The sequence below is a fragment of the Nerophis ophidion genome, linkage group LG14, assembly GCF_033978795.1.
Source record: "Nerophis ophidion isolate RoL-2023_Sa linkage group LG14, RoL_Noph_v1.0, whole genome shotgun sequence".
Taxonomy (NCBI): domain Eukaryota; kingdom Metazoa; phylum Chordata; class Actinopteri; order Syngnathiformes; family Syngnathidae; genus Nerophis; species Nerophis ophidion.
This window is the reverse complement of record NC_084624.1, coordinates 11,470,185-11,484,229: the sequence shown is the minus strand read 5'-3', so window position 1 is coordinate 11,484,229 and position 14,045 is coordinate 11,470,185. Positions and strand designations below refer to the sequence as shown.

Here is a 14,045-nt window from a genome sequence, read left to right as displayed (position 1 = left end):
ATAAACATTGACACAGGAAACACAAACAATGACAGAGAGAACACAAAGAATGACAGAAAAAACACAAACAATGAGAGAGAAAACACAAAGAATGTCCTCAAATTTAGGTTCATTGTTTGTCAACTGAGCAAAGATGCAATAGACGTTATAGAACAATGATTCCTCAGGTATTCAATATATACCCTGCTGAGTCTAAAAGTAGGGAGTTTTGGCCATTACTTGAACTTGTGATGGTTAGTTCAGGCTCATTTCTGGATCTGTTTTTTCAGCTATCTGTGGAGCTTAGTTTTAAGAAGAACGGTCAAATAACAACAGCACTGTAAAGTAAAAAAACTACATTAAAAACAATAATTTGTGGATAAAATGGAAATATATCAACATTTGGACAAGTTTTGGGGAGGATCAGAGGGAATCAAAGTCACAAATCTGAAGAAATTAAGCAGTTTTACCCTTTTTGGTTATGTTGGGGGTAAATCAGATGATTGGCTATGTTTTTAATATTTTATTTTTAGCATGAATGCCCACACAAAACAAATAAAATGGAGGATTTTTTATTTTAACGCAAATAAATGTACATATTCGTGTGGGTTTTTTGTGGGTGTTTGTATTTCCTTCCATCCATCCATCCATCCATTTTCTACCGCTTATTCCCTTTCGGGGTCGCGGGGGGCGCTGGCGCCTATCTCAGCTACAATCGGGCGGAAGGCAGTGTACACCCTGGACAAGTCGTCACCTCATCGCTTGTATTTCCTCACAATTAAAAAAAAAAAATCATACATTTGATTTTTTAAAGCAACACATGTATTTTATGTTCATTGTTTTTGTTGTTTATTTCAAAGACAAATTCTTCAAATTTGCAGCTATTAATTTTTTTGTTCTCTCTCTCTATATATATGTATATATAGATGTGTATATAGATATGTATATATATATATATATATATGTATATATATATATATATACATATATATATATACATATATATATATACTATTTTGCCAAAAGTATTTGGCCACCTATCAGAATGATCAGAACCAGGTGTCCTCATCACTTGGCCCGGTGTATAAAATCAAGCACTCAGGCATGGAGACAGTTTCTACAAACATAAATGAAAGAAGGGGCCGCACTCAGTGATTTCCAGCGTGGAACTGTCATAAGATGCCACCTTTGCAACAAATCCAGTCGTGAAATTTCCTCGCTCCTAAATATTCCAAAGTCAAATTTATAATAAGAAAATCAAAAAGTTTGGGAACAACAGCAACTCAGCCACCAAGTGGTAGGCCACATAAACTGACAGAGAGGGCTTAGTAGATGCTGAAGCGCATTGTGCAAAGACTTTCTGCACAGTCAGTTGCTACAGAGCTCAAAACTTCATGTGACCTTCCAATTAGCCCACGTACAGTATGCAGAGAGCTTCATGGAATGGGTTTCCATGGCCGGTCACCTGGGGCTAAGCCATACATCACCAAGTCCTGGGCAAAGCGTGGGATGCAGTGGTGTAAAGCAGTGGTCCCCGACCTTTTTTTTGTTTGTTTGTTTATTTTTTTGTCATGAAAAAGGGATTTTTTTGGGGGGTTGGTGCACTAATTGTAAGTGTATATTTTGTTTTTTATGTTGACTTAATAAAAAATAAAATACATTAAAAAAAAAACAATTAATACAAAATTATTCTGCGGCCTGGTAACAATCGAGCTGGGCCGCGGCCCGGTGGTTGGGGACCACTGGTGTAAAGCACGTCGCCACTGGAGTCTGTAGCAGTGAAAACGCTTTTTCTGGACTTATGAATCTCACTTTTCCATTTGGCAATCTGATGGACCAGTCTGGGTTTGGAGGTTGCCGGGAGAATGCTACAGTGTGAAATTTGGTGGAGGAGGAATTGTGGTGTAGGGTTGTTTTTCAGGAGTTGGGGTTTAAACCATGTGCAAAATAAAAAATGTTTTTATATTCATTTTAATCGGGGAAAAACGAAAGAAAAATACCCAAAATGTGCAAAAAATTTTTCTATTTTTAAAATTTTTGTGTGGAAAAATGTGTATTTTTTTTCATATATTTCTATTCTTTATTTGATTGTTTGGAGGTGAAAACAAATGGAGATGATCCCGGGACGTTTTGACAGATGAAGGTCACATGGAAGACTTCCTGACAAGCACATTTTCCTCCAAACACACATCAACAGTAAAAACTTCACATGGACACTAAAAACGTCACCGACGCTCTCCCTTTCCTCCTCCTCCTCAGCGTCCATTTCACGCCGCCGCCAAATAAACACTCGGTGCAGCCCATAAAGCTTGTCTGCAGGTTACACTGACCCATCACCCAGCAGCTGGCAGCTGAAAGCAACACCATCAAGAAGCCATCCAACATGGCCAATGTTGTCCCAGCAAACACGCGCTGACAAATGACGGCTCTCAGCAGCGCCGAGAAAAACACAAAAACATCTCCCGACAATCAGCAGGCGCTCGCACAAACTCCATGGCAACGCCCAGGTGAGCGCTGGTCTTACCAGATGTCCCGCGGAGACGCGCGCCCGAAAGGTCAGAGGCCGGCGTCCCAGGCGGCGTCATGGTCCGTCCGCCGCCGCGTGTCATCTTTTCGCGCCCTGTCTGTCGTCACAGCGGGGAGGACTTCCCAGCTGGCTGTCTCCTCAGAGCATGGAGACGGCTCGAAGAATCCATCTGGGCCTGGCCGGCTGGAGGCGCCTCCTCCTGGCTTCCTGGGGCAGGACTCTGGCCTCGGCCCTCCACACTTGCACAAGCTGGGCCCGCCTGGAGGGTAAAAATCCATGAGTGATGTGCTCCTCAGTACTGTTTGGATTTCAGGGTCATTCAGAACTCAAAGTTTGATAGAAGTAGCAATCCAGATCAGGGGTGTTCTAACGTCTTGCCCCCAAGGGCCAGAAGTGAGGTCTGAGGGCCACAGTGAGGATTGTAGAAACATTTCTAAATATATGAGGTCGTACAGATTGTCACAAAGTCACATGACTAACTCAGTCTATTGCGGCCCGCACTTGGATATGACAATTTAATGTTGGTGCGGCCCGCGAGTTTAATATAAACCAGGGGTCGGGAACCTTTTTGGCTGAGAGAGCCAAAAAGCCAAATATTTAAAAATATATTTCCGTAAGAGCCATATAATATTTTTTTTTAACACTGAACACAACTAAACACGTGCATTTTTAAGTAATACCAACATTTCTAAAGTATGATGGGTCTCTTATTCTTTGTATTAACATTGTTATTCTGATGCTAACTGTAGAGGGGGCGTGGCCTGCGGGCCTGCAGCGACAGGTGCGTAGATGGCCCACCTGGGCCTTGTTACCTGTCGCTCTGTTATAAGCAGCAGCCAGGAGGAGAGACGGGGTTGGGGCTGGAAATACAATTGCTGGAAAGCAACTGAGAGACTTATTGGAAAATAAAACAATATTGTAACCCCGAAACAGGCTCTCATGTCGGTGCTTGGGGGTCTGAAGAACCCCCAGGAGGGCAAGCCCCACACTAACCATCCATCCATCCATCCATTTTCTACCGCTTATTCCCTTTTGGGGTCGCGGGGGGCTCTGGCGCCTATCTCAGCTACAATCGGGCGGAGGGCGGGGTACACCCTGGACAAGTCGCCACCTCATCGCAGGGCCAACACAGATAGACGGACAACATTCACACTCACATTCACACACTAGGGCCAATTTTTAGTGTTGCCAATCAACCTATCCCCAGGTGCATGTCTTTGGAAGTGGGAGGAAGCCGGAGTACCCGGAGGGAACCCACGCAGTCACGGGGAGAACATGCAAACTCCACACAGAAAGATCCCGAGCCTTTATTTGAACCCAGGACTGCAGGAACTTTTGTATTGTGAGGCAGACGCACTAACCCCTCTGCCACCGTGAAGACCTCACACTAACCAATAATAAATAAATAACTTCTTACCATTAACGCAACTTCTTGAACAGGTGCGGTAGAAAACGGATGGATGGATTAAAAATGCATGAGAATGTTTTATAATTTTAACATTATTTTTAACACTATGATTACAAGTGGAATTATTCATTACTTATCGTGTTAAGCAACGTCAGCTCAGATTTATCAGAGAGCCAGATGCAGTCATCAAAAGAGCCACATCTGGCTCTAGAGCCATAGGTTCCCTACCCCTGATATAAACGGTGCTTGACAGCGTCTTCCTTGCCAACGTTCCCAATTTTCCCGGGAGTCCCCCTGAATTTCAGGGCATCCATTTTCTCGAAATTCCTGACGATTTTTACCCAATCAACAGAATTCAGGGGGCGCCAAAATGGCGCTGCCTTTTGCGCCCTCTACATCCTGTATAGACAGCGTGCAAGCCCAATTACATGTTGCAAATGGCTATGCAGTTAAAGGGGAACATTATCACAATTTCAAAGGGTTAAAAACAACAAAAATCAGTTCCCAGTGGCCTGTTGTATTTTTTGAAGTTTTTTTCAAAATTTTACCGGTCCCCGAATATCCCTAAAAAAAAGCTAAAAAGTGCTTGATTTTCGCTATTTGCGATGCGACTATCCATTTCCCTGTGACGTCATACAGTGCTGCCAATGTAAACAAACAACGGCTAATATCAGAGCAAGATATAGCGACATTAGCTCGGATTCAGACTCGGATTTCAGCGACTTAAGCGATTCAACAGATTACGCATGTATTGAAACAGATAGTTGGAGTATGAAAGTATTGAAGAAGAAACTGAAGCTATTGAGCGAATAGCTATTGACGCTATTCATAGCCATAGCATGGCCGAATAGCTGCGTTAGCATCGCCGGTAAAATGTGTAGACCAAACGATCGGGACTTTCGCATCTCGTGACACTGGAGCAACTTAAATCCTTCGATTGGTAAGTGTTTTTTTTGCATTAAATGTGGGTGGAAGGAAACGTAATATAGTTGCAAATGCATCTGCAGGTTATCCATACATCTCTGTGCCATGTCTGCTTTAGCACCGCCCGTAAATAGCATGTTAGCGTCAATTAGCGTAGCATGTTAGCATTGATTAGCTGGCAGTCACGCCGCAACCAAATATGTCTGATTAGCGCATAAGTCAACATCAACAAAATTCACCTTTGTGATTTCGTTTAATTTATCGTTGCAAATGCATCTGCAGGTTATCCATACATCTCTGTGCCATGTCTGTCATCGCCGGTAAAATGTGGAGACACTCTGGCACATTCAATGGGGGTCTGGCGGCAAACACTTTGGCATCTTCGGGCCAGTGGTGCAACTTGAATCCCTCCCTATTAGTGTTGTTACACCCTCCAACAACACACCAACGAGGCATGATGTCTCCAAAGTTCCAAAAAATAGTCGAAAAAACGGAAAATAACAGAGCTGAGACCCGGTGTTTGTAATGTGTTGAAAATGAAAATGGCGGCTGTATTACCTCGGAGACGTCACGTTCTGACGTCATCGCAAAAAGAGCGATGAACAGAAAGGCGTTTAATTCGCCAAAATTCACCCATTTAGAGTTCGGAAATCGGTTAAAAAAATATATGGTCTTTTTCTGCACCATCACTGGGTGTGAGTTTTCCTTGCCCTTATGTGGGCCTACCGAGGATGTCGTGGTGGTTTGTGCAGCCCTTTGAGACACTAATGATTTAGGGCTATATAAGTAAACATTGATTGATTGATTGATTGATCAAGGTATATATTGACGCTTACATAGGTCTGGTGATAATGTTCCCCTTTAAAGTACAAATGATTGTCACACACACTCTTGGTGTGGCGAAATTATTCTCTGCATTTGACCCCTCAGCCTTGATCACCCCCTGGGAGGTGAGGGGAGCAGTGGGCAGCAGCGGTGCCGCGCCCGGGAATCATTTTTGGTGGTTTAACCCCCAATTCCAACCCTTGATGCTGAGTGCCAAGCAGGAAAGGAATGAGTCCCATTTTTATAGTCTTTGGTATGACTCGGCCGGGGTTTGAACTCACAACCTACCGATCTCAGGGCGGACACAAACCACAAGGCCACTGAGTAGGCTGTACGCCAGTGTTAATATTGACAGCAAAATTTTATTTAGTTTTAGTCATAGTCTTTTGACTAAAATGTAATTTAGTTTTAGTCATAATTTAGTTATTTAAATTGTTTTAGTTTGAGTCTAGTTTTAGTTGATGAAATATCATAAGATTATAGTCGACAAAAACTACAGTAGATTTAGTCGACTAAAGGGTAATATGTAAACTTTCCCTTCAATTTCTGAAAGTCAAAGCAAAACAGCGGAAAAATCACCGATACAAGTCGTATTTTGATGAAAATCATGTCTCAAATGTAGTATTTCACGAGTAACCCGTGTAATAAACGGGATAACGTCGAGTGAGTTTTAGTCCAGTTTTAGTTGATGACATATAAGATTATAGTCGACGAAAACTACAGTAGATTTAGTCGACTAAAGGGTAATATGTAAACTTTCCCTTCAATTTCTGAAAGTCAAAGCAAAACAGCGGAAAAATCACCGATACAAGTCGTATTTTGATGAAAATCATGTCTCAAATGTAGTATTTCACAAGTAAGCCGTGTAATAAACGGGATAACGTCGAGTGAGTATGTTGTGGAAAATGCTTACATGTGTGTGGATTTCGGGATGATTCGACTGTAAATGTCGCTTCAAGTTTGTTGTGTTTTTCCCCGTAATCCTCGCGTTGCATTTTTTTACAGTGCGTCTTGTTATCTTTGACGTCAAATATAACATTTCCCCATATGTCCTCTCTCCTCTTCCTCCCCAGCGTTGACATGTTGTCTTCTGCCGTCAGTCTCAAACGCAAACTACGTTTACGTAACTTCTTCATCACGTCGCTCTGATTGGTTCTCCTCCCGCCTCTTCCTAAAGAAATGAGTTCCGATTGGATCTCGTCTCTGGCAGACATTTTCGTCTCGTTTTTATTCGTCGACGAATATGTCAATACACCTCGTCATCGTCTTAGTCCACGTAAATTATTTTTTATTTAGTTATTGTCTCGTTTTAGTCAGAAAAAAAAGGTCGTTGAAAATTTTTCGTCAACAAATTTAACACTGCTGAACGCCCGTGTGTTATTGCAAGACATATTTGATTAACAGCTACACACATCACACTGAGGGTGGCCGCAAATTTTTTTTTACACTGTTACAAATATGTGCCAGACTGTGAACCCACACCAAACAGGAATGACAAACACATTTCAGGAGAACATCCACACCGTAATACAACATAAACACAACCGAACAAGTACCCAGAATCCCATTCAGCCATAACTCCTCCGGGCTACAATATACACGCCCCCACCCTCCCTACTTGCGTCGGTTGAGGTGGTGTATGTAGCCCGGGAAAGATAGGACTGCAAGGTGTTCTGGGTATTTGTTCTCTTGTGTTTAAGTTGTGATAGGCTGCGGATGTTCTCCCAAAATGTGTTTGTCATTCTTGTTTAATGTGGGTTCACAGTGTGGCGCATATTTGTAACAGTGTTATTGTTGTTTATACGGCCACCCTCAGTGTGACCTGTATGGCTGTTGACCAAGTACGTTTTGCAGCCACTAATATTGTACCGCACAAGTCTCACACAACATGGGACGGTGTGGCAAAGTTGGTAGAGTGGCTGTGCCAGCAATCTGAGCGTTACTGGTTCAATCCCCCCCTTCTACCATCCTAGTCAGGTCCGTTGTGTCTTTGGGCAAGACACTTCACCCTTGCTCCTGATGGGTCCTGGTGAGCGCCTTGCATGGCAGCTCCCGCCATCAGTGTGTGAATGTGTGTGTGAATGTGTGTGTGAATGGGCGAATGTGGAAATACTGTCAAAGCGCTTTGGGCTCCTTAAAAAGGGGTAGAAAAGCGCTATACAAGTACAACCCATTTACCATAACATGATGCAAAGCTGTCACTGTGGTTGAGTGATGTTAAAGCGTGCGCGATGATAAGTCGTAGAACAGTAGTCCTGTTATTGAGAGTACACGAACCCCTGGGGGTACGTGAAGATGTGCCAAGGGACAGGTAAGATTAATTCAAAATATTCTAAGAAAATAGCAGCGATTCATTAATGCTGTATAAATATATTTATTGGATGATACTTCGACAAAATATGAACGCAAGTTCATTAACTGTGAAAAGAAATGCAACAATGCAATATTCAGTGTTGACAGCTAGATTTTTTTGTGGACATGTTCCATAAATATTGATGTTAAAATGTATTTTTTTGTGAAGAAATGTTTAGAATGAAGTTGATGAATCCAGATGGATCTCTATTACAATCCCCAAAGAGGGCACTTTAAGTTGATGATTACTTCTATGTGTAGAAATCTTTATTTATAATTGAATCACTTGTTTATTTTTCAACAGCTTTTTAGTTATTTTTATATCTTTTTTTCCAGATAGTTCAGGAAAAAACACTACAAATGAGCAATATTTTGCACTGTTACACAATTTGATAAATCAGAAACTGATGACATAGTGCTGTATTTTACTTCTTTATCTCTTTTTTTCAACCAAAAATGCTTTGTTCTGATTAGGGGGTACTTGAATTAAAAAAATGTTCACAGGGGGTACATCACTGAAAAAAGGTTGAGAACCACTGTTGTAGAGGACGTTAAAGGCAGTGCAGTCACGGCAGGCCCTAATAATGTTGGCCGGGTGAAATTTGGGACAAATACTGGAAAAAAGTTGCTCCGGTAGACTGAAATTTAGGAGTCTCCCGGAAAAATCATGAGGGTTGGCAAGTATGTTGCTAGGGCGGGAAAGCCATTCATAGAAGGTGAATTCTTTAAGAACTGCATGTTAGATTTTTTAAAGAAATATTTTCTTTCGGCCCAGCCTCACCCAGTTTCTGCATGAAGTGGCCCCCAGGTAAATTGAGTTTGAGACCCCTGGTCTATTGCATCTTTTGTGTCCATTTTAACCTTTAAAACCTTCAAAAAGATCATTTTCCCAATCCCAGTTCTCACGTTTACGTTCATTGTTTTTCTGTTCTCACGATTACGTTCATTGTTTTTCCGTCCTCACGTTTACATTTAGTTTACGGTGTTTTTCTGTCCTCACGTTTACGCTCATTGTTTTTCTGTCCTCGCGTTTATGTTCATTGTTTTTCTGTCCTTACGTTTATGTTCATTAGTTTTCTGTCCTCACGTTTACGCTCATTGTTTTTCCGTCCTCGCGTTTACATTTATAGTTTACATTGTTTTTCTGTCCTCACGTTTACGCTCATTGTTTTTCTGTTCTCACGTTTATGTTCATTGTTTTTCTGTCCTTACATTTATGTTCATTGTTTTTCTGCCTTTACGTTTACGCTCATTGTTTTTCCGTCCTCGCGTTTACATTTATAGTTTACGTTGTTTTTCTGTCCTCACGTTTATGTTCATTGTTTTTCTGTCCTTACATTTATGTTCATTGTTTTTCTGCTTTCACGTTTACGCTCATTGTTTTTCCGTCCTTGCGTTAACATTTATAGTTTACGTTGTTTTTCTGTCCTCACGTTTACGCTCGTTGTTTTTCTGTTCTCACGTTTATGTTCATTGTTTTTCTGTCCTTACGTTTATGTTCATTAGTTTTCTGTCTTCACCTTTACGCTTATTGTTTTTCCGTCCTCGCGTTTACATTTATAGTTTACGTTGTTTTTCTGTCCTCACATTTACGCTCATTGTTTTTCTGTTCTCACGTTTATGTTCATTGTTTTTCTGTCCTTACGTTTACGCTCATTGTTTTTCTGTTCTCACGTTTATGTTCATAGTTTTTCTGTCCTCACATTTACGTTCATTGTTTTTCTGTCCTCACATTTACGGCCACATTTTTTTTCCGTCCTCACGTTTACATTTATAGTTCACGTTGTTTTTCCGTCCTCACGTTTACATTTAGAGTTTACGTTGTTTTTCTGTCTTCACGTTTACGCTCATTGTTTTTCTGTTCTCACGTTTATGTTCATTGTTTTTCTTTCCTCACGCTTATGTTCATTGTTTTTCTGTCCTCACGTTTACGCTCATTGTTTTTCTCTTCTCATGTTTATGTTTATTGTCCCGAGGCGTTCCCAGGCCAGCCGGGAGACATAGTCTTCCCAAAGTGTCCTAGGTCTTCCCCGTTGGACGTGCCCTAAACACCTCCCTAGGGAGGGGTTCGGGTGGCACCCTGACCAGATGCCCGAACCACCTCATCTGGCTCCTCTCGATGTGGAGGAGCAGCGGCTTTACTTTTAGTTCCCGCCGGATGACAGAGCTTCTCACCCTAACAGCTAGACCAAGTGGCTGGGGAGAGGGTAGTCTGGGCTTCCCTGCTTAGGCTGCTGCCCCCGCGACCCGACCTCGGATAAGCGGAAAAAGATGGATGGATTTTTCTGTCCTTACGTTTACGTTCATTCTTTTTCTGTTTTCATATTTATGTTCATTCTTTTTCTGTCCTTACATTCATTGTTTTTCTGTTCTCGCATTTACATTCATTGTTTTTCTGTTCTTATGTTTATGTTCATTGTTTTTCTGTCCTTATGTTTATGTTCATTGTTTTTCTGTCCTTACGCTTATGTTCATTGTTTCCTGTCCTCGCGTTCATTGTTTTTCTGTCCTTGTGTTTATGTTCATTGTATTTCTGTCCTCACGTTTACATTCATTGTTTTTCTGTCCTCATGTTTACGTTCATTATTTTTCTGTCCTCACGTTTACGTTCATTATTTTTCTGTCCTCGCATATATGTTCCTTGTTTTTCTGTCCTCACGTTTAAATTCATTGTTTTTGTCCTCACATTTACGCTCATTGTTTTTCCGTCCTCACCTTTACATTTATAGATTACATTTATAGTTTACATTGTTTTTCTGTCCTCACGTTTACATTTATAGGCTAGGTTGTGTTTTTGTCCTCACGTTTCCGTTCATTGTTTTTCTGTTCTCACATTTACGTTTATTGTTTTTCTGTCCTCACGTTTGTGTTCATTGTTTTTTTGTCCTCATGTTTACGTTCAGTGCCTTTCTGTCCTCACGTTTACGCTCATTGTTTTTCTGTCTTCACGTTTACGTTCATTGTTTTTCTGTCCTCACGTTTATGTTCATTGTTTTTCTACCCTAAAGGTTTAAGTTAATTGTTTTTCTACCCTCAAGTTTACGTTCATTGTTTTTCTGTCCTCATGTTTACGTTCATTGTTTTTCTGTCCTCACATTTACATTCATTTATTTTCTGTCCTTACGTTTACGTTCATTGTTTTTCTGTCCTCACGTTTACGTTCATTGTTTTTCTGTCCTCACGTTTATGTTCATTGTTTTTCTGTCCTTACGTTTACGTTCATTGTTTTTCTACCCTCATGTTTATGTTCATTGTTTTTCTACCCTCACGTTTACATTCATTGTTTTTCTGTCCTCATGTTTAGGTTCATTGTTTTTCTGTCCTCAAGTTTACATTCATTGTTTTTCTGTCCTCACGTTTACATTCACTGTTTTTCTGTCCTCACGTTTACATTCACTGTTTTTCTGTCCTCACGTTGACGTTCATTGTTTTTCTGTCCTAACGTTTACGTTCACTGTTTTTCTGTCCTCAAGTTTACGTTCATTGTTTGTCTGTCCTGACGTTTACGTTCATTAGAAAATGGATGGATGGATGGATAGTTGAATTGTCAATGCACCAGTACGGGGGTCAGCAACCCGCGGCTCTCAAGGCGCATGCAGCTCTTGAGCACTGCCCTAGTAGCTCCCTAGTGCATTTAAAAAAAAGGATCGATAATGGAAATAGATGGGGGAAAATATGTGACGCGACAGTTTGTGTACAAGTAAAATCTTCCACTCCTTTGTCTCATTTTGTCCACCAAAAGTTTTATGCTGTGCAAAGGTGCGCTTTGTTGATGTTATTGATTTGTCGGAGTGCTTATCAGGCATATTTGATCAGTGCATGACCGCAAGCTAATCAATGCTAACATGCTATTAAGGCTAGCTGTATGTACATATTGCATCATCATACCTCATTTGTAGGTATATTTGAGCTCATTTAATATCCTTTACTCATATCCTCTTTGTAAATAATCTAGTTTTGCATGTCTCACGACTACGGTAGCAAAATTCCGGGAATATTCAAAGTTGGAAACTTTCCATGGGAAATTAATGGGAATATATGGGAATTAACGGGAATTAATGGGAATAAACATTGAATGCAACATGCTAGATCTTGCAGCATGATTATTAGCTAAAACAACCTGATTTAATGCAAATTCAGTAGCATTTCAACCCTGCACTGTGCATTCTTCCATCATACGCACAGATAATTCCTAGCATGCTACACACTACAGCAGGTCTATTGAGGCATTTGCAGTACAAACCCTTAAAGTGCAGAAACAATTTAACATTAAACACATTGAAAAACAGAACAGGCTAGATCTTTAAAATAAATTTTACACGGCAAGGCTTCGGAGTCTCGACAGTGTGACATGTCGTGCCGTTTCGTGCATAAACAAAGTCATATGAGCAGGCAGTTGTTATATAGCAGGATTAGCAGCCCTTTGATAAAGAAGGTGAGAAACATGAATTCTAGATTGTACCTTCCCTCTCCTCCTTCTTCAATAAATATGTGATTTCATTCATCATTATGCCAGAAGAATTACCTTCTATTAAAAAGGTGTTTCACATCATAGTTTGTTATACCGGAAAAAGTTTCCGTTTTCATCCTCACCTTTAAAAAAAAAATGGAAATAATAAATAGTACACCGAGGCACTACTACATGTTTAGAAAGGAATAATGCACATATGAGGCAGGAAGTTTAGACTATCTACTTGTTGTTTACTACCGGAAATTATTTTTCAAGAAAAGATACTTTATGGCACACGTGCGTGCTAAAAAGAGAAAATAATAAGTAAAACAACACAGACTACTCCCAAAGTAAAGCCTCAATTACATCTAATTAGCGTTTGTGTTGACAGAAGTGACACACAAACACACACACACACACACACACTCTTGTATTTCTTACCTTCTTGAGACCTCCAAAAAATGCCTCTCCCTCTTTAGGACCACCCTTTCTATATATATAAAGATTTGTATTTCCAACATTAATACTATATACATACTATGCAAATATATTTTGTTTTTTGTAATGTGCTGAAGATCGATGACAAGTCAAAGACCACAGATGTCCTCTGTGCCGCACTTTGGTCAACCCAGCTGTAGAAGCTAACTGCTAATGGCCACTGGTTTTTTAGTACCATAGTGCAGTGGTTGTCAAATGGGGGTACGCGTACCCCTGGGGGTACTTGAAGGTATGCCAAGGGGTACGTGAGATTTTTCAAAACATATTCTAAAATTAGCAACAATTCAAAAATCCTTTATAAATAAATGTATTAAATAATACTTCAACAAAATATGAATGTAAGTTCATAAACTGTGAAAAGAAATGCAACAATACAATATTCAGTGTTGACAGTTAGATTTTTTGTGGACATGTTCCATAAATATTGATGTTAAATATTTCTTTTTTTGTGAAGAAATGTTTAGAATTAAATTGAGGAATCCAAATAAATCTCTATTACAATCCTCAAAGAGGGCACTTTAAGTTGATTACTTCTATGTGTAGAAATATTTATTTATAATTTAACCACTTGTTTATTTTTCAACAAGTTTTTAGTTATTTTTATCTTTTATTCCAAATAGTTCAAGAAACACCACTACAAATGAGCAATATTTTGCACTGTTATACGATTTAATAAATCAGAAATTGATTACGTATTTTACTTCTTTATCTATTTTTTTTAACCAAAAATGCTTTGCTCTGATTAGGGGGTACTTGAATTAAAAAAATGTTCACAGGGTGTACATCACTGAAAAAAGGTTGAGAAGCACTGCCATAGTGTATTTATTCATCCTATGGTCACATATAGGACACGGGTTGTCTTACGTCAGTACCGGAAGTCATAAAATCAGCTGTTGTTTTGGGGATAATAGGGAAGTTCTTCTTTAGTTGCCGTCTTGTTTTATTGTATATTGTTGCCTTTGCAATTGTCAATGTTTACTTTTGTATGCAAATTAAATCAACAAAAAATCCCAATTTGGAACAATGTTTACGGACTGTAGTATTTGGGTCTCTATTAGACGCAATGGTTTTCAGTATCGGGA

At 40.0% G+C, this 14,045-nt stretch overlaps 1 protein-coding gene across 1 annotated transcript in view; it reads right to left on the bottom strand.

Annotated features, from left to right (window-relative positions):
• The window catches only part of LOC133568918 (artemin-like), a 102,240-nt gene that overhangs the window by 78,037 nt on the left and 10,158 nt on the right, over positions 1–14,045 (bottom strand). Inside the window, exon 3 of the mRNA XM_061921109.1 lies at positions 2,504–2,765. Within this exon, the coding sequence (XP_061777093.1) occupies positions 2,504–2,588 (85 nt within the window). The 5' untranslated portion in view covers positions 2,589–2,765. The remainder of the gene's footprint in view (positions 1–2,503; positions 2,766–14,045) is intronic.